General features: G+C 39.7%; 1 protein-coding gene across 2 annotated transcripts in view; it reads left to right on the top strand.

Annotated features, from left to right (window-relative positions):
* Window positions 1-24870, top strand: part of LOC150084630 (lysosomal-trafficking regulator-like) — an 813382-nt gene that overhangs the window by 583790 nt on the left and 204722 nt on the right. For both annotated transcript variants that reach the window (XM_090375369.1, XM_090375368.1), the window contains exon 19: window positions 14601-14765. In XM_090375369.1, the coding sequence (XP_090231495.1) occupies window positions 14601-14765 (165 nt within the window). The remainder of the gene's footprint in view (window positions 1-14600; window positions 14766-24870) is intronic.

Genomic DNA, 24870 nt, shown 5'->3' with positions numbered 1-24870 from the left:
AGTGAAAACAAAGTGAAATTGCTACTACTTGAACTGCCTACTCTCATTTGAATAATTTACTAAACTTTTATATCTGTCAAAGTCTCTGTCAGAATGAAGAACTCAGAGTCCTGCAGCCACTGTCCCAGAGCAGTTAAGAACAAAATCAAATATATTACCTGCAATTGAAGCTACTGCCTAAGATGTGCCGGAATTTCACACAAAACATTGAAAAAGATTATGCAAAATGCATGGCAATGCGCTTCCTGCCTCACACATGACCCTGCCAACACTAATGTGAACCCAAAGAGTTGCACAGTAGCAAATGCCGTAGCCGAAACTCCCACATCCAAGTCCGCTACCAATAAACCCAAAAAAAAAAAAACACCTGTCTCATAATTAGTACATCAAGTGGATAAATATAGATATGAGGCTTTGTTTCAAAAACTTAACTCAGTTTATGCAAAGCAGATAAAGATAAAAAATGACGAGGCTACTAGAGACGGTCGTTTTCAAAGCCGCTAAGTGGATTTTTCTTATTTATTGATTTGAAATTATTGTTTTTCTAAAACTTTTGATTTAAATTTAGTAGTATAACATTATTTTGTGATTTTCTGATTAATTTGGTGTATTTATTCTTTACTCGGCCTTGTAATTGCATAAAAGTATCGGTAAAGGTTTCCACGTGTTTCAACTCCGCTAACCGTTCGTAATTTTCCCGCCTTTGTGATACGATATACCGTACTAGATAGCGTTAGTTGAACTTCGTTAGCAGTTAAATTGTACGTTTAAATAAATACATATAACGACTTAGATTACAAACGTAATATAATTAATTTTATTTAACATAATTAATTATACATATAACCACTTAGGTTACGTAACATAAATAATTAGTAAAAACAAATAATTAATACATAACTTGATACGAAAGTTATATAAAGGGATTTCGCAGATAACACTCGTTACTGAAACGTAAATATTTCGTAGATAACACTCGTTACTGAAACGTAAATATTCCGTAGATAACACTCGTTACTGAAACATAAATATAGCGTTATAACTGTGTTTGGATACAAGTTTAGGATTTAATTTTGTACAGAAATTGAAATTTTATTGAAAGTAAATCTAAATCATGACTCAAACCAGAGCAGCAAAGCAAAGGGCTCAAGCTAATGGGAATGCTGTGGCCCAGGGGAGAACTGAGGGGGGGCAGTTGTCCTCTGAATCACAGCCTTGTAAGATGCACTATTTGCTTGATGTTTGCGGAGCAGTCAAGTATGGGACATGATACTGCCATGGGGGATGTCTTTGTGTGTGTGCGATGCAAGGAGTGTAAGGAGATAAGGCGACAACTCAGCGTTGTTATGGGCCTATATGAGAGCTTGAAGGATAGGGTGGATGCCCTCGAAGGATTACAAGTGAGGGGCCCATCAAGCTCTCAGCTGCCCACACCAATGCCAGAGCTTGCACTTGGTCATCGCGGAACACAGCGGCAACCCCCAAGGCAGAATGCGCTGGTCCCAAAGGAACTAGTAGTTGTTGGTGACTCTATTGTCAGGGAAACGGGAAACATGCTTTGTAAAAAGGATAGGTGGAATAGGACCAGGGTATGTCTGCCAGGGGCAAAAGTTGATGACGTTGTAGAGCGGATATCATCTTTTAAGGGCACAAAAGGTGATATAGTTGTACACGTTGGCACTAATGACATTAAGAGTAGGAGACCGGCGGAATTACTTGACAAGTACAGGTCACTGATGAAAAAAAGCCGTGAATTAGGGTTGAAATTGAAAGTGTCTGCAATTCTGCCCAGACACGATAGGAGGGAGTATATGATGAGAGCCCTGTCAATCAATTCGGCCCTGGAAAGATTGTGCAGGTCTCAAGGGGTAGAATTTTTTTCAGCCTGGTCTGTACTTGTTAACAGGAGAGACTGCTTCTACAGGGATGGGATACACTTAAATAGAAAGGGTGCAAGAATGTTTGCTGATGCTATCGAGGCAATGTTAGGTGGGTCGGAAAACTGCTAGATTGGGGGGATACAAGGACTAATAGATTAACAGTAGCCACTGGCAGAGGTGAAAGTGATTCTTGCACTGCTTCTATTGGAATGAGCCGCAGCCTGGAAAATAAGATGCAGGATATTTCAGAGACTGCTGGGAATCATTGGGGTACAAGTAAACACATGGGTTGTGTTAGGGTAGCTAAGAAAAAGAACAGGTGCATGTATACTTGTGTGTACACCAATGCTAGGAGTTTAGTAAATAAATTTGATGAATTTGAGGTATTGCTCAAAACATCAAAGGCAGATATTGTGGGGATTTCAGAGACGTGGTGTCACACAGATATAAGAAATGCAGAACTGGAATTTGGGGAGTACAATGTCTACAGAAAGGATAGACAGGATAGGAAGGGAGGAGGGGTTATGCTATTAGTTAAAAAACACATAAAATCCAAGGAAGTGAAGCCAGTCGACATCGCTGGACAGTGCAGTGTCGAGTCAGTTTGGTGTGACATAAGCATTGGGAGATCAAAATTGAGAGTAGGAGTGTGCTATAGGCCTAATGACTCTGATGAGTATAATAAGAAACTGTTCGGAGAAATAGAGTGGGCCAGTAAATCAGAGAGTCTTATAATGGGGGATTTTAATTTCCCAGATATTGACTGGAATTTGGGGGCTGGTCACTCACACAGTAGCAAGACTTTTGTGGATTTATTGGATGATTGTTTTCTACATCAGCATGTTCGGGAGGCAACTAGAGGGAGTAATACTCTTGATTTGATTATCAGTAGTGATTCTTCATGCATTAAGAATCTGCAGATAAATGAACCACTTGGTGGCAGTGATCACAGTGTGCTGAAGTGGGAGTTACTCAAAGAGGTAACTACCATTAGGGGTAAAGGGAAGGGGTATTGCTTTCGTAAAGGCGACTACAATGGACTGAGACAGTATTTAAATTCTATACAGTGGGATCAACTGATGATATTGCCAACAGCAAATTCAAAATGGGAAGCATTCAAAGAACTTATCGTGGAAGCTACTAGGCTTTACATACCAACTAAGAAATATTGTTCAAGGTTTAGGCCTAAATGGTTGTCAGATGAACTAATGAGGCATATGGCAGAGAAGAAAAATGCATGGGATACATACAAATTAACATGTGACACGGACGCCTATGATAGATACAAGTTGATCTGTAACCAAGTTACAAAGGAGGTTAGGCAGGCGAAGGCAGATTACGAGAGATCCTTGGCAAGGGATGCGAAGAAAAACAGCAAAGAGTTCTTTACTTATGTAAACTCTAGAAGGAAGGGGATGAATCAGATTGGTCCACTTGAGATCGATGGGTCAACTGTTGATGACCCTGCTCGGGTAGCTAACAAACTAAATGAATATTTTGCATCGACATTCACACATGAGGAGTTATTCAGCGAGGGGAATGCCAGAGGTGTATTCAACTCTAGCAGTAAGCTAGAGAATCTTGTAATAACTGAGAGCAAAGTGGAGGAGAAATTGTTGAAGATAAACACAAGAAAGGCACCTGGGGTGGATGGGATCTATCCAGTTATATTAAAGGAGGCAGCAAAGGAGGTAAGTAAACCCTTAGCCATAATTATGAGAGCTTCCTTGGACTCAGGGGAGGTACCCATTGACTGGAGATGTGCAAATGTGACCCCAATTCACAAAGGGGGATCAAAGGCTGACACAAGTAATTATAGACCTGTGAGTTTAACTTCTGTTCCCAGAAAATTAATGGAGGCACTGGTGAAAGAAGCACTGCAGGATCATCTAGACAAGACTTCAGTTATAGCTAGGACACAGCATGGTTTTGTTAAGGGGAAGTCTTGCCTGACCAATTTGATTGGATACTATGATGCAGTCACAAAAGAACTGGATGCAGGGAATAACTTTGATATTATATACTTGGATCTTAGAAAGGCTTTTGATACTGTTGCACATGGAAGACTGCTGCACAAATTGGAGCAGTGTGGCATTGGAGGCAAGTTGCTGCTATGGATAAAGGGGTGGTTGAGGGGGAGAAGACAGAGAGTGGTAATCAATGGACACTGCTCATCGTGGACTAACGTTAATAGTGGAGTCCCTCAGGGTTCAGTATTGGGGCCTTTATTGTTTTCTGTATTTATAAATGATATTGATGATGGTATATATCAGGCTTAATGTCCAAGTTTGCAGACGATACGAAGGTTGGCAGGGTTGTCAAGGACACTACTGACACTATGCTGCTGCAACAGGATTTGGAAAGGTTGAGCAGATGGGCTTCGAGGTGGCAAATGAAGTTTAACATTGACAAATGTAAAGTACTACATATGGGAAACAGCAACCCCAGAGCAACGTATCAACTCTGTGGTACTACACTGACAGTGGTAGAGAATGAAAGGGACCTGGGGGTGGTGGTGCAGGCAGATATGAAGTTCTCTGAGCAGTGCAGACGAGCTGCAAGAGTAGCTCATGGTGTATTGTCAATGATATATAGGAATTTTTCTAGCAGGGATAAGGAGGTGATTATTCCCTTGTATAAGGCAATGGTCAGGCCACACCTAGAGTACTGTATACAGGCCTGGAGGCCTCATTTCAGGAAGGATGTAGAGCTGCTGGAACGAGTACAGAGAAGGGCAACTAGATTGGTGAATGGGACAAAGGGGTTCTCTTACGAAGAAAGGCTTAAGTTTTGCAAATTACAGTGTCTGGAAACTAGGCACCAGCGGGGTGATCTGATAGAGGTGTACAAAGCCTTGAATGGTTTGAGCATGCTCAATGCTGATGGGATTCTTCCTCTAGCTCAGAAAAATCACCTGAGAGGGCATAAATTCAAATTGAGGAAAGACAGATGTAGGATAGATGTCCGGAAATTTGCCTTTAGCCAGCGGGTGGTTGGTGGGTGGAACAGACTTCCATCCCTTGTCGTGGAAGTTGATAGCCTAAATAAGTTTAAGGCTCAGCTGGACAGGTATTTCGAACGAACAGAGGGGTGAAGTGGAAGTGGTTATTTTTATTTATTTATGTTACTTTTTTTTTTTTTTTTTTTTTTTTTTGGCTGATGCTGCATAAGCTTGCTTTCTTGCATCAAATGCCTCTACTAATGCTAATGCTAATGCTAATGAGATGAGAGACAACACTGTGGATATTCAAAAAAAGCTGACATCCTTTCAGAACAAACTAGAGCTCATGCTCACTAATCAAGGCCTGCTAATGCACTATCAGTTACAAGGCCTAAAACTACTACAAGAGCTTACAGACACAATCAAAAGAAAACAAGAAGCTGGCAGATCAGTTTCACCCAATCCCCATGCTTAAAGCTCTAACCATTCAACCAAGCATCAGAGCACCTCACCTATCTTACAATTCAACCTGACATCAAACCCCCAATGTCAAGTAGTGCTTGGCCCAACAGCTAGCATTGCGAACCTTAGGGAACACTAACTGCGGGCCTGAGATGCCTCCACACAAACAGAAGATGACGATCAAGAGAAATTTCAAAAAAGTACATTGCAAACCAGCCAGACCAGCTTGGTCCTCAAAAGAAGAAACCAGCCAGCACTCATGGAACCTAAAAGCCTAGACAGCAAACAGCTAAGCTAAGAGAAGACCCTGTTCACTCGATGACCCAACAGTGCAGCTGTTATCCATCATTCTTCCAACCACCTTTTGCATCACGACATTACACTAAAAGTCAGCCCAAACGAAATAACCCCACATATGCACGTGCTAGCTCAAAACCTGTAGACATCAGTATATACTCCTCCGGTGGTAGCAGCTGAGCTGTGGCCCACAGCTCTGCTGCTACCACCTCCCACACGTGCGCAGAAGGCTCCTCCAGCTATCCACACAAAACTCACTCAAAGGACCCCACCAATACAGAAGCTCCCAGTTTGATCTTCTGCATCACACTGAGAACTTCTGTATCTTCTCCTACATCATAGCTGCATGCAATAAGACAGCCTACTAATGCAAGAACAACCATCTTCATCTCAAAACTTGATCCCATACGACCTCCACCCAAATCATGTCGTTGAAGAAGAACTCTGACTATGCGTTTCAGTAAAGCAGCTGCCAGTCTAAATGTCAAAATGAAGCTTTTAAATATGCAGCTATTCACTGCAACTCAAAAGATTGCAATAAAATCTCTCACCCATCTATGTGGCCAGTTGGAGCAATAATCTGACCATTTTATGAGACCGCTCGCAATAAAGACACCTTAGCCACAGCAACGAACCACTGGATGCCAACTAGCTCACCCCTAAAGGCCTTTGATGGCAAGCCGAGAATATGATAGTCCCGCATGTCATCGCACATATCCCGTACCTCCTAGTAAACACCATTCTGTGCCACCTCCTGCATGTATACCACTTCCACCCGAAAGTGACAGGATTATTCCAACAAGCATCACAGATCGCTCTTCCCATAAGCCTCTGAAAGGCAAATATAACAGGCCAACAACCTTAGTGAAAATCCCTACTACTACTACTATGCTTCAGCTACTCTACGAAAATGGGCACAGCATTAGAAATAAATTTGACACCTTAGAGCATTTACTCCTTGCTGGACACCTGGATCTTCTCTGAATCATAGAGTGCAGCCAGGAATGTATTGCAATCCCTGTCCCAGCAGGATATATGGCTCCTCCTTTAAGTCGAGAGATAACAGGAAAGGAGGGGGTACTGCCATCTTTTTTTAAATGAACCCTCTTCACACTGAACTTTATCATTTCTACTGAATTGCAAGATTTTGAAGCCATCTCTGTCAAACTCAAGAACCAATCTATCATACTCCAAATAGTTGTAGTTTATGTCCCCCATCACCATCTCAAGATGTCATTCTTGAAGTAGCTAATTGGATCCTGGACGAGCTTCAACCTACCACTGTCAACATCGTATGTGGCGAATTCAATCTGCCTCCTCAACTTAACCACCTAAAGCAGCAGCTCCTTTCTCACGTCTTCCTTGTCAGTGAACTTCCAACTCATGGAGCCAACCAACTTGACCTTATCCATACCCTATACTATCAATCAAACCCCAGAGAACATGATCCACTCTTGATACAGTTTAAACTGACTGATTGTCATTTTCTCAATCAGCCAACAAAAACGATGTCCCATGTCAGCCCAACATTCCTAGACATACCGAGATGCATCAAGGCAGCATTTGCTCATCCCTTGGTCAATCCTCGAGTCATGTGAAGTCCAGCTGGTTGTCACCCTGCTTACCAACTGGATTGTCTCTGTGATAAGCTATGCAGCCACAAGAAGGATCACAGTCTTTCCTCACTCAAAGCATGGTGGTCCCATGACCTGAAGAAACGCTTTGACTAGAAGCAACACCTGCACAAACTGTGGAAGCAGTCTAGGAGCAATACAGACAGGATTGCCTGCTCGAGCTGAGTTTAACTGCCAGAAATCCAAATCCATAAAATCGTACCTTGACAGGACCATACATATCGGGAAAGTTCCATACAAGGACACCCCCCCTTCAGGTTTCCCCCCACAATTCGATCCCCAAAGCTGGGTTGATTACATCACCAGGTTTAGCTCATTGTTAACCAAGATGATCACCCCCGTTTACCAACATCTGACACCAACTTTGATGCACTGACCACCATATTAATATTGCGACAAAAGTTGATTAATCCTATAAACCCACTGCCAGCAACCTCTACTACTCGACCTGATGGGATACTGCAATTTAAGCTTAAGTACCTTAAGCTCGGTTATATATTTTTAACTCAGTGCTCTCAAACTGCTGCTTCCCACAACAATGGAAGGAATACCTAGTCAAGCCAAGGCCAAAAACTCGAACTCCATCACTGGTGAAACATTACAGTCTGATCTCAAACTCATCCTGCCTACTGAAGCTGCTAGAAAAAATACTGCTACCGATCCTCACCAATCAGATCCTGCTGAACAACCCCTGACAGATTCACTATGCACTTATATACAGATCAACTGTGACCAATCTTTTGGCAACTACTCACAGAATCCTCACAGCCTTCGATGATAGAGAAGAACTAGCAGCCACCTATATAGATTTCTATGCCGTGCACATCGCATCCTTCCTAAAGCTACTAGAGAGCACTATCAGATACGTGGTGACATCTTAGCTTTCCTTCATCTCTGCTGCAAAATGGTATAGTGAAACTGTCTGTAGACAACACCCAATACTGCAAGATAATCTCGGTTGGAACCCTGTAAGGGGGGGCAGTATTATCTGGCCTCCTCCTCATTGCCCCACTTGTAGTCATGGAGCTGAATACAATGGTTTATGCTGATGATTTAAAGATACTCATGCCAATTAACGCAAAGACCCTCACCAAGTCTCAGAAACTAACCTCCACACTCTCATCAATATTAGTATTAGTTGCAACATCTCGCATATGATGCAAAAAAGCAAGCTTACACAACATCAGCTAAAAAAAAAAAAAAACCTTCCCATTTCATCCATCCGGTCACTCCAGATGTTTGTCTAGTTCAGCCTTAAATTTATTTAAGCTATCAACTTCCACAACAACAATATGGAAGTCTGTTCCAGCAATAAACTACCAGGTCGCTAAAGCCAAACTTCTGCACATCTATTTTACAACTGTCTTTCCTAAGTTTGAATCTATGTCCCCTCAGGTTCTTAATCTAAGCAAGCCGGAGTGTCCCATCAGCATTGAGCCTGCTGAAACCATTCAAGGCCTTATAGATCTCAATCAGATCACCTCTCAGGTGCCTAGTCTCCAGATGCTGCCAGATGCAACTCGCAGAACTTAAGCCTTTCTTCGTAAGCACACCCCTTTGTTTCTCACATCAATTTTGTTGCCCTTCTCTGTACTCTTTCTAGCAACTCTACATCCTACCTAATATGAGGCCTCCAGACCTGTATGCAGTACACAAGGTGTGGCCCAACCATTGCCGTATACAAAGGGATAATCACCTTGTTTCTGCTAGCAAAATTCTAATAAATCATTGAAACAAATCCATGACTAGCTCTGGCAGCCCATCTGCACTGTTCAGAGAACTTCATATCTGATTGCACAATTACCCCTAGGTTTTTGTTTCATTCTCCACCTCCCTGAGTGTAGTACCACTGAGTTGGTAGGTTTCTCTTGGATTACTGCTACCTACCATATTTCCCCATGTATAAGACGCACCTTTTTTCGAAAAATTTGGTGTCTAAAAACTGGGTGCGTCTTATACAGTGGTTGTAGATTTTTTTTTACATGCATTTCCCGCTTTTTTGCGCTTGTTGTCTTTGCTCTCATTGTTTCGCAATTGTTACCAGTATATTAGGTTACATTCTGCCCAGAAATGGCTTAGAAAAGATTTTCGTACAGTGCTGAATTCAAGTTAAAAGTGATCCAGTTTGCAAAAGTGAATGGAAATCGTGCTGCTGATCGTAAGTTTGGTCCTCCTCCTCCAGCTGAGAAAACAATCCGAGACTGGCTATGGGAAGAAGAAACCCTACTGAAAACGCCATGGCAGAAGGCCATTAGAGGCAAGTCAGCAAAATGGCCTGATTTAGAGAAGGAATTTAAGGTATGGATTGAGGAGCAAAGGCAATTGGAATTCCTGTGTCCACAAAGATGGTTCAGCATGAGGCAAGAAGAATTGCTGATGAAAAAGAAGTTACTGATTTCAAAGGAGGACACAATTGGTGCTTCAGGTTCATGAAACGGAATAGACTAAGCATGCGTACATGCACCAGACTTGCCCAAAAGATGCCTGAGAGCTATGAGCAGAAGGTCCTTGAATTTCATCGTTTTGTCATTCAATGTCGGAAGACACATCAGTTTGAGTTGGGACAGATTGCAAATATGGACAAAGTCCCCCTTCAATTTGATGTCCAGTAACAGAACTGTTGATAAGAAGGTGGTGAAAACTAACTGGGAAGACAAGTGGACATGAATAGAGCCATTATACAGTTGTTCTAGCTTGTTGTGCTGACAGAACCAAGCTGCCTCCTATGCTGATTTTCAAATGCAAAACAATGCCAAAAGAAGACATTCCTCGAAGAGTGATTGTCCACGTTCATGACAAGGGTTGGATGGATCAGGATGGGATGAAGATCTGGTTTGAGAAAGTTTGGAGCAGGAAACCAGGTGGGCTCTTACGCAAACCTGCCCTATTGGTGCTTGATTAGTTCAGGGCACACATAACAAAAAACACAAAGAAGATTGCTACAAAGAAGAAAACAAAACTTGCTGTCATACCTGGAGGCTTGACATCCCAGTTCCAACCACTTGATATCAGCATTAACAAACCCTTCAAAGCTGCCATGAGAGACGAATGGAACCAATGGATGAAGTCTTCTGGGGACAATTTGACACCAGCAGGAAGAGTGAAGAAACCAACTATAGGAGTTTGTATCTGTGTGAAAAGATCCTGGGATAATATCAAGATTGAGATCGTTGTCAAGTCATTTAAGAAGTGTGGCATTTCAAATGCCATAGACGGAACTGAGGATGAGGCAATATATGAAGACAGTGATTCGTCATCAGACACAGATGAGGACAAGCTAATGGATGGGAGTTTTGACAGTGATGAGTTGTATGAATTTTATGATGAATAAAACTTGAGTTCAATAACTTTGTGTAATACATTTTTTTTTTTTTTTTTTCAAATTTCGGGCCCCAAAATTAAGGTGTGTCTTATACATGGGGAAATACTGTATATGCAGTGCTTTGCATTTGTCAATGTTAAACTTCAGTTGCCACTTCTCAGCCCATCTGCCTAACTTTTCTAGATCCTGTTGCAGTAGCATACTGTCTTTACTGTCATTAACAACCCTGCCAACCTTTGCATCACTGCAAATTTCGACATTAGGCCTGATATACTTTCATCGATATATATTTTTTTTTTATGAAGACCCCAAACACGAGAAGTATTAGAACCTATAGTACGCACTTAGTACTATGCTTGGATTGGAGGTTGAGAACACGAAAGAAGGTATTTGTTGACATTAGACTTGAACTTCTGTAGACTGTAATTTTCAGGAAATCTGCATAAAGGAAGGTTGTTCCAGAAAACGGCAGTTGAATGTATAAATGAGAAAGATGAAAAGTTCGTTTTGTGAGTTTGAAGTTGGACAGTAAATGTGTGTTGGCTGGTGGCGGCACGTGTTCAGACTGTATTGAAAGAGAGAGAGAGAGAGAGAGAGAGAGAGAGAGAGAGAGAGGGATAGAGAGATGTATATAGAGAGAGAGAGCGGGAATTATATATTGCAGAGGAAGCAATATTTGCCAAGACAGATTAGAAGTCAGGTTAATCCCAAAAAGAGATATATCATTTTGCCTAAAAACTGGAATGTCACCAAAGATAAGCATAGGAGCAGAAGAATATTTTTTGCGAGATATAAGACAAGACTGAGTTTAGAAGGATTGAAATCAACTAAGTTGTCTTTGCCCACTGGAGAATTACCTAGAGATCGGCATTTAAGGAATTGGTAGCGGATATTCGAGAAGTTGAAGCTGATTGAGCAGGGCAACGTTTCTCAAAATGGAAATTGGAATGCAATATGCTATCATAGGATTTCCAGTCAATGGAAAAAGGTCATCAATATACAAGAGGAAAAGAGTGGTGGTTGAAAGAACTGAACCTTGGGGGACACCAGCATTAGTGGAGAAGGTACAAGACAGAGAGCCATCTACCATCATCCTCAGTGAGCGATCAGAGAGGAAACTGGATAACCAATTACAAAAAACAGTCGGCAAACCATAAGATGGAAGCTGTTTAGAAAGCCTTTATGCCAAATACAATCGAAAGCCTTTGAGATGTGAAGAGCAACTGCTTGTGTTTCACCAAACCTTTCCATTTAATTGGTCCATAAATAGGTAACAGAAGCCAGAATATCACCAGTGGATCGATACTGACAGAATCCATACTGGCAGTCATTGATCAGATGGAAGGTTTCTAGGTAGTTTGGGTTGGCAGTTAATTGATTTTTCAATTACTTTAGAAATAGTAGAAGTAATTGCAATGGAACGATAATTGGATGGGAGGGATTTGTCACCCTTTTTAGGAACTTGCTGGATAAGTTCAAATTTCCAAGCAGAAGGAAAAACACCTTTGGAATAAGAAAGATAAAAAAGGCAGCAAAGAACAGGAGCACAGGTTTTGAGAACAAGTGGAGAAAAACCATCAGGACCTGGAGCTTTCTTAGCATCAAGATTCATCAAAATCCTTCTGACATTCTTTTGAAGGAAGAGCACAGGAGGCTTTGAATGGAGCGTGTTGGGAATGGTGGGACGTGTTTTACCAAGATCATTAATACATGAGTTGGGAAAAAAATGGGATGCTAGCAGGTGAGCTTTATTCTTGGCTGAAGTGACAACAGAACCATCTGGTTTGGCAGAGGAGGGAGCAGAGATGGGCAAAAGTGTAAGCCAGTACCTTTGGCAAGAGACCAGAATGCTTGGCTACCATTAGGGCAAGAAGCAAGTTTTCTACTCTACACTGTTTATAATCTTGTTTGGACTGATTAATAACTGCTTAACAATTTTTGTAAAGTGAAGAATTGGAAACAAGCCAATTATGATATGCAACATTCTTCTCTTGAACATCCTTAGTGCATTTATTGGAAAACCAAGGTTTAGATAAAGGACAAGATTTTATAGTGGAGTGTGGAATAAAAGATTCCATTCCTGCAAGAATAATCTCACTGACAAGATCTGAGCAAACATTGACATTAGAAGTTTTGAAACAGTAATCCGACCAAGGAAAAGAAGAAAAGAAATCTCGCAGGTCATCCCATTTTTGTCTTGCTTTCTTGTCATTCCAAACAGTATGAATTGGGAATAGGCATGAGATAAACGCTCCATTGGAGAAGAGACAATCACCAAGTTGTGATCTGAGGTGCCTAAAGGACCACTCACTTCGACCGTGTACTTAGAAGGGTTGTTTGTGTGAAAAAGATCAAGCATGTTGGCTGTATGGTTAGGATTGTCCAGGATTCTTGTAGGTAAATGAATAATCTGTGCAAGGTCATTAGTAATTGCAAAAGCGTCAGCATCTCAACCAGCTGGGTCGGTGTGACTAAAAAATGGAATCCAGCTGGAGTTGTGAACATTAAAATCTAGATATTATCGATGAATACACATAACAACAATGGGCTCAGCACTGAATTCTGGGGGACTCCACTAATAACATTAGTCCACATAAAGCAATGTCCATTTATTACCACTCTCTGCCATCTGCCACTCAACCATCCCTCTATCCGTTTCAGCAATTTTTCTTAATGCCATACTGCTTAAATTTGTACAACAGCGTTCCATGTGTAACAGTATCAAAAGCTTTCCTGAAATCCAAGTATATGATATCAAAATAATTTTTCATCCAGTTCCTTTGTGACCACATCATAGTATCCATTCAAATTAGTCCAACAAGACCTCCCTTTAACAAACCCATGCTGTGTCCGAGCTATAACTGAAGTCTTGTCTAGATGATCCTGCAATGCTTCTTTTTGCAATGATTTTGTAAAATATATCTACAATTCACAAAGGGTGACACGAGTAATTACAGACCTATCAGGTTGAATTCTGTTCCAGTGAAAATAATAGAGTCACTGGTTAAAGAAGCACTGCAGGATCATCTAGTCAAGATAAAGAATAGATTTGTTAAGAGGAAGTCTTGATTGGATACTATGATATGGTCACAAAGCAACTGGATGCAAAAAATAATTTTGATATCATATACTTGGATTTCAGGAAAGCTTTCAATGCTGTTGCACATGAACGACTTCTGTACAAATTGGAGAGGTATGGCATTAAGGGTAAGTTTCTATAATGGATAAAGGGATGATTGAGTGGGAGACGACAGAGAGTGGTATGGACACTGCTCTTCATGAACAAATGTTATTAGTGGAGTTCCCCATGGTTCGGTGCTAGGCCCATTGTTGTTTTGTGTATTCTTCAATGATATCCCCAGGGGCTCACATCTGGTGAGTATGGGCTTGGCACACCCAGGGTCCTGAGCTGGATATCACCATTCTTCTCTTTCTTGGTGATTCCCTTCTACCTCTCTCTCTTTGGGTAATTCAGAATTTTTTTTTTTTTTGCCTGGTGCAGCATAAGCCTCAGGCTTCCTTGCACCATATGGCTAATAATAATAATAATAATAATAATAATATTGATGAAGGTATATCAGGATTAATGTCCAAATTGAATTCAGTATGTTCAAACCTACTTGAATTCATTCTGTTCAAATAATAACTAATAAATAAGTCTCTGTATAGTCACAACTTCACTGAACAGTTTGAAATGTGTGGAGTGTTCTCATTAAAAAAAATAATAAAACTTGTTATGTGAGGATTGAAGGGACATACAAACTGTTACATCTCCATAAAAATAAAAATAGAATACAAGAAACCCTTGCCTCATTTAACAAATGTTTAATTAATTTAAATATTTAAACGAAAACAGAAACATTAGGAATTTTAGACTATAACTGCATTTCAATTAGAATGAAGTTTTTATCTGTATATGATTTAGTTATTCAATATTTTATGTGATGGGTTGCTTCAAGGATATAATCAGCTATCTGAATGCATTATTAATGAGTGATACTTTGGCAAGTATTTGTTTTGGACTTCAATGTTCAATTTTTTCAACTCTTTCTTCCCTTCCATAGACCTATTATGGCCTTGATATTGGTAAAATTCAGGATCATATAGCCCGGGAAGCCTTAAAGACTATGATTAAAACAGTTGGTCAGATGCCAAGGCAATTGTTTACTCTTCCTCATCCTATGGTTGGATTATGTCTGTCTGATGAAAATGAGCAAATAACTCCACAGGTAAGAACATGCAAATGGTAGATTTTAGTCCTTTATTTTTTGTGAATTTTAAATTTTAAAGAGCCAATCTAAAGAATCTAACTACTAATTTTCATTTTATTTATGTTAACAGGAGGGTAGCTGCTTGGCTATCATTGCCCATGGTAAAGTTAGTGTATCTTTGCTCTGCATATAAAACAGAAACTATAAAGAAATAATGCTAAAATTGCAAAAAAATAAATAAATAAAATAAACCAATTCATCTAATATGATTATTTTATTAATTAGTATTTAATGTTTTTATGTGAAGTTTACAGAAACAGTGATACACTTGTGTATCACTGTTTAATTGAGTAAAGTGATAGCATTTCTAAATCCCTTTTTAGATCCAGAAATGTCATTCTAGTTATCCTGATAACAAGCCCCATTTTGGAAGCCTGTAATCAGACCTGACTTCATGGGTTTGAGTAAGAAAACTGGACTGGAAATATTTAAATATATCTAGTACTTGAAGTTATAACCTTCTAGTATAACCAAATGGAATGAAATGAGATCAGACTCACTCAATGTAAACTGCATTCTCCATTTTAGTATACTGATGGAAACTGATAACTAGTCCTGTCACCACAGCCTAGCTGCACAACTAGAGCAGATGTGCTCCAATACACAAGTTTCTGGAGATCAAAGTGAGTATTTCCCACAAAAGAGAAAAAAAAAACAAAGTTTTAAGAACAAAGAATAGTTCTTAAAGGGTGTTTTTTTTTTCTTTGCTTGTTTGAGAAATATTGAACTCAGTTAATTCTTTCTTAAAGTTCCACTTTAGAATGAATAATAGTTCTAACAGGATAGGATTCAATACAAGCACAAATAAAAATGTCTCAGATGTTGCAATTTAAAAATTATATGTGGACTAGAAATGTAACTCTGATCATTCACAGAATGCTTTGATAAAGAAGATAAAACTGATCCATTTGACATTCTCTTAAATGTGACATTTCAATGATACATTAGATATGGTCAGTCCATAGATATGTACACAAAATGAGAAATATGAAGAGTCATATATGGGTTAAAGGCAAAAGACCAATGGTATTCCACAAATAAATTATACTTGTAGCAGTAAAGTTTCTAAAAATGTTTGTAGATCATGAAAATTGTTCTTCCTCACACTGAACATTGCAAAAAAGTCACACCAGCAAACATGCTGTTGCATTGCATGTAACATTCAATAAAAGGAATTGTAGAGTGAATAATTAAAGCAGTTCAGAAGAATAATGGTTGTAGCATTTCGTAATTGGAATGCTGTCTGAAAAAAGCAAGTTGGGTTTGGCAGATTGTAGGTCCTCTTGACGTGGGCATCTGTATATGACAAATCCTCCCAGTAATGCTGCTGGACCTTCAGATTATCATCCCTGGGATCCAACGCCCAAAACCTAAGTTCCAGGCTGATACCATAGGAATCTGGTGTGTTTGCCATGTGTTGCAATGCCTGGAAACTTAGACGGAGTACTGGTGATTGAGGGGAAGGGGATCCAGTTCATCACACCACTTTGGTCCCTCCTTTGACAAGGCAGGTAATCCTGGGTTGGGCAGTTCTGGTATCCCACTCCCAAGTGTATTTATCAATTTCCAGGTAGTAAATGTTCCATTTGGGCTCCCACTACCCGGAGAATAGCTATGAATCCCAATAATATAAATTCGTCTGGGCCTCCAACAAAGTCATAACTTGAGTTAGACGGTACCGCTGCAAATAGACCCAGAACCCTGTACCTAGGTTTGTGATTATATGTTTCTCCAGTGATTCTCAAACATTGAGAAACCAATTGGAAAGATATCCCAATTGTTTTTATACAAAAGAGTCTAGAGAGAGAGAGAGATTGGCAGGACCTCCCAAGTCACTTAAGAGATGCCATTCTGGAGGTCTCTTAATTGAAACAAAAACTGAAAGACATTCAGAACAACTTCTCCAAGCAACTGCTATTGGAGGAATATCAGTCACTTTAATTCTACAAAAAAACACTTAAGTTCCAACGAGAAACTTAGTTCCAAGGGTAGGACCTCCTTGACATGTCAAAGAAGGAAACCTACACTGAACTAAAATTCCAGGGAGTAAGCAGCCAAAAGAATACTTATATGGAGGAATGGTAATCTAGTTCCAACAAGAAACATAACCTAAGTTTCTTGTTGGAACTAGATAGGTTAAGGCACATTATGGCCTTGCTGACCTTTCAATGTCTTTCAGCAGGATAGTGTGTCGTGCCACACCGTCCGGATTGTTCGAAACTGGTTCGCAGAACATGAGGAAGACTTCCAGATATTGCCCTAGCCTCTAAATTCTCCAGCATCAATCTCATCGAACATCTGTGGTTGTGTTGGAACAGCAAGTGCTCGCCACAGATGACATCACTTCTGTGGCCTATTTTTCATGACTAATCAGATTTACTTGGTTGTAGGTTTCCCCAAGGATATTTCATATCAAAAATAACCTAAATTTTTTCTAAAAATGAAAATGAAAGTGGACACCTGTCAAATGCTCCACCACCTCCTTGCAATAGATAGGACTGCCACCATTGTATGGTTATGTCAAAATTATTTCTTGCCCATCATATACAATTCTTTTGTTACTGCATCATAGTAATTAATCAGACTAGTCAGACAAGATCTTCCCTTAACAAATCCATGCTGTGATTTAAATATAACTCCATTCCTATCAAGTTGATCCTTCAATACTTTAATTACCGAATTCATTATTTTTCCTGGAACAGAAGTCAGGCTAGCACATGATACTCATTTCACCCTTTGATTCCACTCCCTTGTGAATTAGAAATACATCATACATCTCCAGTCCATAGAGTCCTACCCTGAATGTAATGATATTCTTTCATAATTATGGCAAAGGCCTGCTTACCTCTTATGGACTGGAGGTGTATGATGTATTTCTAATTCACAGGGGGGGAAATCAAAGGGTGAAATGAGTATCACGTGCTAGCCTGACTTCTGTTCTAGGAAAAATAATAAATTCGGTAATTAAAGTATTGAAGGATCAACTTGATAGGAATGGAGTTATATTTAAATCACAGCATTGATTTGTTAAGGGAAGATCTTGTCTGGCTTACAATACCAAGATTCCGGAATCCTCAATACCGAGATCCCGGTCTTTTTTTTTTTTTTTTTTTTTTTTCAGGATTTGAAATAACGGTATTGATACAAAAATACTGGTTTTTCGGTACAAATTTAAAAAATAACTGTTTATGATTTATTCATATAATGTTTATAAAATCGACAATGACAAATCATTAATATTACTTAATTTTTAAGTAAAGGATTGTTATACACAGTACAACTTATGTCAGATGAACCAATTAAACATGTGGCAGAGAATACAAATGCATGGGATACATATAAATTAACAGGTGACACAGAAGACTGTGATAGATATAAGCTGGTCTGTAACCAAGTCGCAAAGGAAGATTATGAGAAATCTTTTGCAAAGGATGCAAAGAAAAACAGCAAAGAGTTCTTTACTTTTGTAAACTCTAGAAGGAAGGAGATGAATCAGATTGGTCCACTTGATATCGATGATTAAATTGTCGATGGTTCTGCTCAGGTAGCTAACAAACTAAATGAATATTTTGCAGTTATATTAAAGGAGGCAGCAAAGGAAGTAAGCAAACCGTTAGCCATAATTATGAGAGCTTCCTTGGACTCAGGAGAGATACCCATGGACAGGAGATGTACAAATGTGATCCCAAATCCACATAGGAGGATCAAAGGGAGATACAGGTAATTACAAACCTGTTAGTTTAACTTCTATTCCAGGTAAATTAATGGAGGCACTGATTAAAGAAGCATTGCAGGATCATCTAGACAAGACTTCAGTTATAGCTTAGACACAGCATGAGTTTGTCTTGGGGAAGTCTTGTCTGAACAATTTGATTGGATACTATGATGTGGTCACAAAGAAACTGGATGCAAAGAATAATTCTGATATCATATATTTGGATCTTAGAAAAGCTTTTGATACTGTTGCACATGGAAGACTGCTGCACAAATGGGAGCAGTGTAACATTGGAGGCAAATTGCTGCTATGGATAAAGGGATGGTTGAGTGGGAGAAGACAGAGAGTGGTAATCAATGGACACCACTTTTCATGAACTAATGTTATTAGTGGAGTCCCCCAGTGTTCAGTGTTGAGTCCATTGTTGTTTTCTGTATTTTTAAATGATATTGATGATGGTACATCAGGCTTAATGTCCAAGTTTGCAGATGATACGAAGGTCGGCAGGGTTGTTAATGACACTAATGACAGTATGCTGCTGCAACAGTATCTAGAAAAGTTGAGCAGATGGGCTAAGAGGTGGCAACTGAAGTTTAACATTGACAAATGTAAAGTACTGTATATGAGAAGCAGTAACCCCAAAGAAAAGTATCAACTGTGTGATACTACACTGACAGTGGTAGAGAGTGAAAAGTACCTGGAGGTAATTGTGCAGGCAGATATGAAGATTTCCGAGCAGTGCAGACGGTCTGCAAGCATAGCTCATGGTGTCTTATCAATGATATACAGGAATTTTTCTAGCAGGGATAGGGAGGCAATTATTCTCTTGTAAGGCCACACCTTAAGTACTGTAGAGGCCTCATTTCAAGCAGGATGTAGAGCTGCTGGAACGAGCACAGAGAAGGGCAACAAGATTAGTGAAGGGAACAAAGGGTTGCTCTTATGAAGAAACGCTTTAGTTTTGCAAATTACAGTGTCAGGAGACTCTACAACTGTGAGTTGATCTGATTGAGTTGTATAAATTCTTGAATGGTTTGAGCATGCTCAGTGCTGATAGTATTCTTCCTCTTGCTCAGAATAATCGCCTGAGAGGGCATAAATTCAAATTGAGGAAAGACGGTTGTAGGATAGATGTGTGAAAGTTTGCGTTTAGCCAGCGGGTAGTTGATTACTGGAACAAACTTCCATCTGTCATTGTAGAAGTTGATAGCTTAAATAGATTCAAGGCAGAACTAGACAAACATATGGAGCGAGTGGATGGTTTATCGGTTGAAGTTGTAAAGAAAATTGATATTGCTAAATTAAGATTACATGGAATTGTTAGTATTAAGTTAGCGATTTATGGATTGCTGTTGTGAAGAGAATTGATATTGCTGAATAAGAAAAATATGAGGAAGTGATTAAGTTTGAATTAGTTTTAGTGTTTGCAGCTGTAAAGAGAGTTGATATTGTTAACTGAGGGAAATTTTATGAAAATGATAGCATGCATTAATAGATTAAATGACAAAAGAGAAGAGAGCGGATGTAAATGAATACGAGTTATGTATATACTTGTAAGTAGTTTTGTATGATAAATGACTTTTGTTTCATAATATTTGTGTCATTGCTCATCAGAAACTATGGGAATATCCCTCAGCTCCTGCAAACTCTGATTTTTTAATGCAGTCAGGTAGCTTGTGGGCCTTAGTGCTTGAGGAGTGCTGCTGTACGAAAATCATAACAATGACCAGTGATCGCAATACTAAGGCAAAAAAAAAAAGTAAAGTGCATCCGTTATCAACCCACTGCAGGATGGAAGCCTCCTCAACAATTCATGTTGAGGGAAGTGGACCATAATCTGCCACGCTGGTCCAGTGCGGGTTGGCAGATCGACCGTATTCAGCAGTCAGAGGCTTGAACCCCGGTCTGCTCAAAGAGCGTGTGCTACTGCACTCCTGCTCCTGATCACTCGGCTACGGAAGGTACAGGGAAATAGAAATTAATAAATAAATAAATAAATAAATAAATAACCCCCACACCTTAGATTTGGTTTCCTTACCAAGCTTAAGCGTCAGCCTCTTCCTTACGTTAATACGGATATAGCGCCATAAAAAGTCAAAAGGAAAATAATATTTTTTGAAGATGAGGGAATAAGGGTGGGGGGGGGTGAATTGCAACTCTTCTACAACTATCTCAGTACAACAGCACCAACCAGCACAGAATCCAAAAGGACGTTTTCTGTCATTAATTAAATATGTACCACAATCAGATCCAGTTTAAATTATGATATTTTGATTGCTTATGTTTCTTAAGAGCTCACATTATTTCGACCGATAGTGTGGTAGATGGTTAGACATAACCAAATTTGCAGTTTCAATATGTATATATTTTGTATTTAGAATAACTGTATGCTTTAATAATTTTTTATTAGAATAGTTGTTATTGTAATAAAAGTTTGATTTTAAACATGAATTCAAGTAATTACTTGATTTTTTTTTTCTTACTTTATTGCACTTAGTTGTAATCAAAATTTATTCAAAAAAATTATTATTATTATTATTTTTTTGTGGAATTACCGGTATCCCAGTTTCATACATTAAAAATTACCAAAATACCAGTATTAAGAATTTGACCAGTATTGTGAGCCCTACTTATTAGCATTAGTAGAGGCATATGATGCAAGAAAGCAAGCTTATATAGCATCAACCAAAAAAATAAAATAAAATAAATAACTAAAACCTCCATTTCACCTCTCAGTTCGTTCGAAATACCTGTCCACCTGAGCCTTAAAATTTATTTAGGCTATCAACTTCCACAACAAGGGATGGAAGTCTGTTTCACCAACTAACTATCGCTGGCTAAAGGCAAATTCCGCATGTCTATCCTACATCTGTCTTTCCTCAATTTGAATTTATGCCCTCCAGGTGATTATTCTGAGCAAGAGGAAGAATCCCATCGGCATTGAGCATGCTCAAACCATTCAAGGCTTTAGCATTAGCATTAGTAGAGGCATTTGATGCAAGAAAGCAAGCTTATGCAGCATCAGCCAAAAAAAAAAAAAAAAAACCCACTTCCACTTCACCCCTCTGTTCGTTCAATTACCTGTCCAGCTGAGCCTTAAACTTATTTAGGCTATCAACCTCCACCACAAGGGATGGAAGTCTGTTCCACCAACCAACCACCCGCTGGCTAAAGGCAAATTTCCGCACGTCTATCCTACATCTGTCTTTCCTCAATTTGAATTTATGCCCTCTCAGGTGATTTTTCTGAGCTAGAGGAAGAATCCCATCAGCATTGAGCATGCTTAAACCATTCAAGGCTTTATACACCTCTATCAGATCACTTCGCTGGTGCCTAGTCTCCATACACTGTAATTTTGCAAAACTTAAGCCTTTCTTCGTAAGAGCATCCCTTTGTTCCATTCACTAATCTTGTTGCCCTCTCTGTACTCGTTCCAGCAGCTCTACATCCTTCTTGAAATGAGGCCTCCAGACCTGTATACAGTACTCTAGTGTGGCCTGACCATTGCCTTATACAATGGAATAATCTCCTCCTTATCCCTGCTGGAAAAATTCCTGTATATCATTGACAATACTCCATGAGCTACTCTTAGCAGCCCGTCTGCACTGCTCAGAGAACTTCATATCTGCCTGCACAACCACCCCCAAGTCCCTTTCATTCTCTACCACTGTCAGTGTAGTACCACAGAGTTGATACGTTGCTCTGGGGTTGCTGTTTCCCATGTGTAGTACTTTACATTTGTCAATGTTAAACTTCATTTGCCACCTCTCAGCCCATCTGCTCAACCTTTCCAGATCCATGTTGCAGCAGCATAGTGTCAGTAGTGTCCTTGACAACCCTGCCAACCTTTGTATCATCTGCAAACTTGGACATCACACTGCTCCAATTTGTGTAGCAGTCTTCCATGTGCAACAGTATCAAAAGCCTTTCTAAGATCCAAGTATATAATATCAAAGTTATTCCCTGCATCCAGTTCTTTTGTGACTGCATCATATTATCCAATCAAGTTGGTCAGGCAAGACTTCCCCTTAACAAAACCATGCTGTGTTGAGCTATAACTGAAGTCTTGTCTAAATGATCCTGCAGTGCTTCTTTAACCAGTGCCTCCATTAATTTTCCTGGAGCAGAAGTTAAGCTCACAGGTCTATAATTACTTGTGTCAGCCTTTGATCCTCCTTTGTGAATTGGGGTCACATTTGCACATTTCCAGTCTATGGGTACCTCCCCTGAGTCCAAGGAAGCTCTCATAATTATGGCTAAGGGTTTGCTTACTTCCTTTGCTGCCTCCTTTAATATAACTGGATAGATCCCATCCACCCCGGGTGCCTTTGTTGTGTTTATCTTCAACAGTTTCTCCTCCACTTTACTCCCAGTTATTTCAAGATTCTGTAGCTTACTGTTAGAGTTGAATACACATCTGGCATTCCCCTTGCTGAATAACTCCTCATGTGTGAATGTCGATGCAAAATATTCATTTAGTTTGTTAGCTACCTGAGCAGGATCATCAACAGTTGACCCATCAATATCAAGTGGACCAATCTGATTCATCCCCTTCCTTCTAGAGTTTACATAAGTAAAGAACTCTTTGCTGTTTTTCTTTGCATCCCTTGCCAAGGATTTCTCATAATCTGCCTTCGCCTGCCTAACCTCCTTTGTAACTTGGTTGCACATCAACTTGTATCTATCATAGGCTTCTGTGTCATGTGTTAATTTGTAAGCATCCCATGCATTTTTCTTCTCTGCCATATGCCTCATTAGTTCATCTGACATCCATTTTGGCCTAAACATTGAACAATATTTCTTAGTTGGTATGTAAAGCCTAGTAGCTTCCAAGATAAGTTCTTTGAATGCTTCCCATTTTGAATTTGCTGTTGGTAACATCATCAGTTGGTCCCACTGTATAGAATTTAAATACTGTCTCAGTCCATCGTAGTCGCCTTTACGGAAGAAATAACCCTTCCCTTTACCCCTAATGGTAGTTACCTCTTTGAGTAAATCCCACTTCAGCACACTGTGATCACTGCCACCTAGTGGTTCATTTATCTGCAGATTCTTAATGCATGAAGAATCACTGCTGATAATCAAATCAAGAGTATTACTCCCTCTAGTTGCCTCCCGAACATGCTGATGTAGAAAACAATCATCCAATAAATCCACAAAAGCCTTGCTAGTGTGTGAGTGACCAGCCCCCAAATTCCAGTCAATATCTGGGAAATTAAAATCCCCCATTATAAGACTCTCTGATTTACTGGCCCACTCTATTTCCCTGTACAATTTCTTATTATACTCATCAGAGTCATTAGGCCTATAGCACACTCCTACTCTCAATTTTGATCTCCCAATGCTTATGTCACACCAAACTGACTCAACACTGCACTGTCCGGCGATGTCGACTGGCTTCACTTCCTTGGTTTTTATGTGTTTCTTAACTAATAGCATAACCCCTCCTCCCTTCCTATCCTGTCTATCCTTTCTGTAGACGTTGTACTCCCTAAATTGCAGTTCTGCATCCCTTATATCTGTGTGACACCATGTCTCTGATATCACAACAATATCTGCCTTTGATGTTTTGAGCAATACCTCAAATTCATCAAATTTATTTACTAAACTCCTAGCATTGGTGTACATGCAAGTATACCTGCACTTGTTTCTATTCTTAGCTACCCTAACACAACCCATGAGACTCCCAGCAGCCTCTGAAATACCATGCATCTTGTTTTTCAGGCTTCTGCTCTTTCTAATAGAAGCAGTGTAAGAATATCTTTCACCTCTGCCAGTGGCTACTGTCAATCTATTGGTCTTTGTCTCCCCCCCAACTAGCAGTTTTCCGACCCACCTAACACTGCCTCGATAGCATCAGCAAATATTCTTGCACCCTTTCTATTTAAGTGTATCCCATCCCTGTAGAAGCAATCTCTCCTGTTAACAAGTACAGTCCAGGCTGAAAAAAATTCTACCCCTTGAGCCTTGCACAATCTTTCCAGGGCCGAATTGATCGACAAGGCTCTCATCATATACCCCCTCCTATCGTGTCTGGGCAGAATTGCAGACACTTTCAAATTCAACTCTAATTCTCGGCTTTTGTTCAACAGTGACCTGTACTTGTTAAGTAATTCTGCCGGTCTCCTACTCTTAATATTATTAGTGCCAATGTGTGCACTAATAATATTAGTGCAACTTGACTGGAGAAAGTCAAGTTGCAAAGAGAGGAAGTCAAGTGATTAGTGGAGGTGGGAGAAGGGTAGAGCAACAGATGAATTTTACACAAATGAGGCAAAGAGATTTTAAGCCAGAGAAGATCAAAAAGAGGAGATTCCAAATTACCAAGTCTCTGATAGGGAATATCAG

Source organism: Mastigoproctus giganteus, chromosome 6 (assembly GCF_048544385.1).
Source record: "Mastigoproctus giganteus isolate SK-2022 chromosome 6, ASM4854438v1, whole genome shotgun sequence".
NCBI classification, from domain to species: domain Eukaryota; kingdom Metazoa; phylum Arthropoda; class Arachnida; order Uropygi; family Thelyphonidae; genus Mastigoproctus; species Mastigoproctus giganteus.
This window is presented reverse-complemented; position numbering and strand designations above follow the sequence as displayed.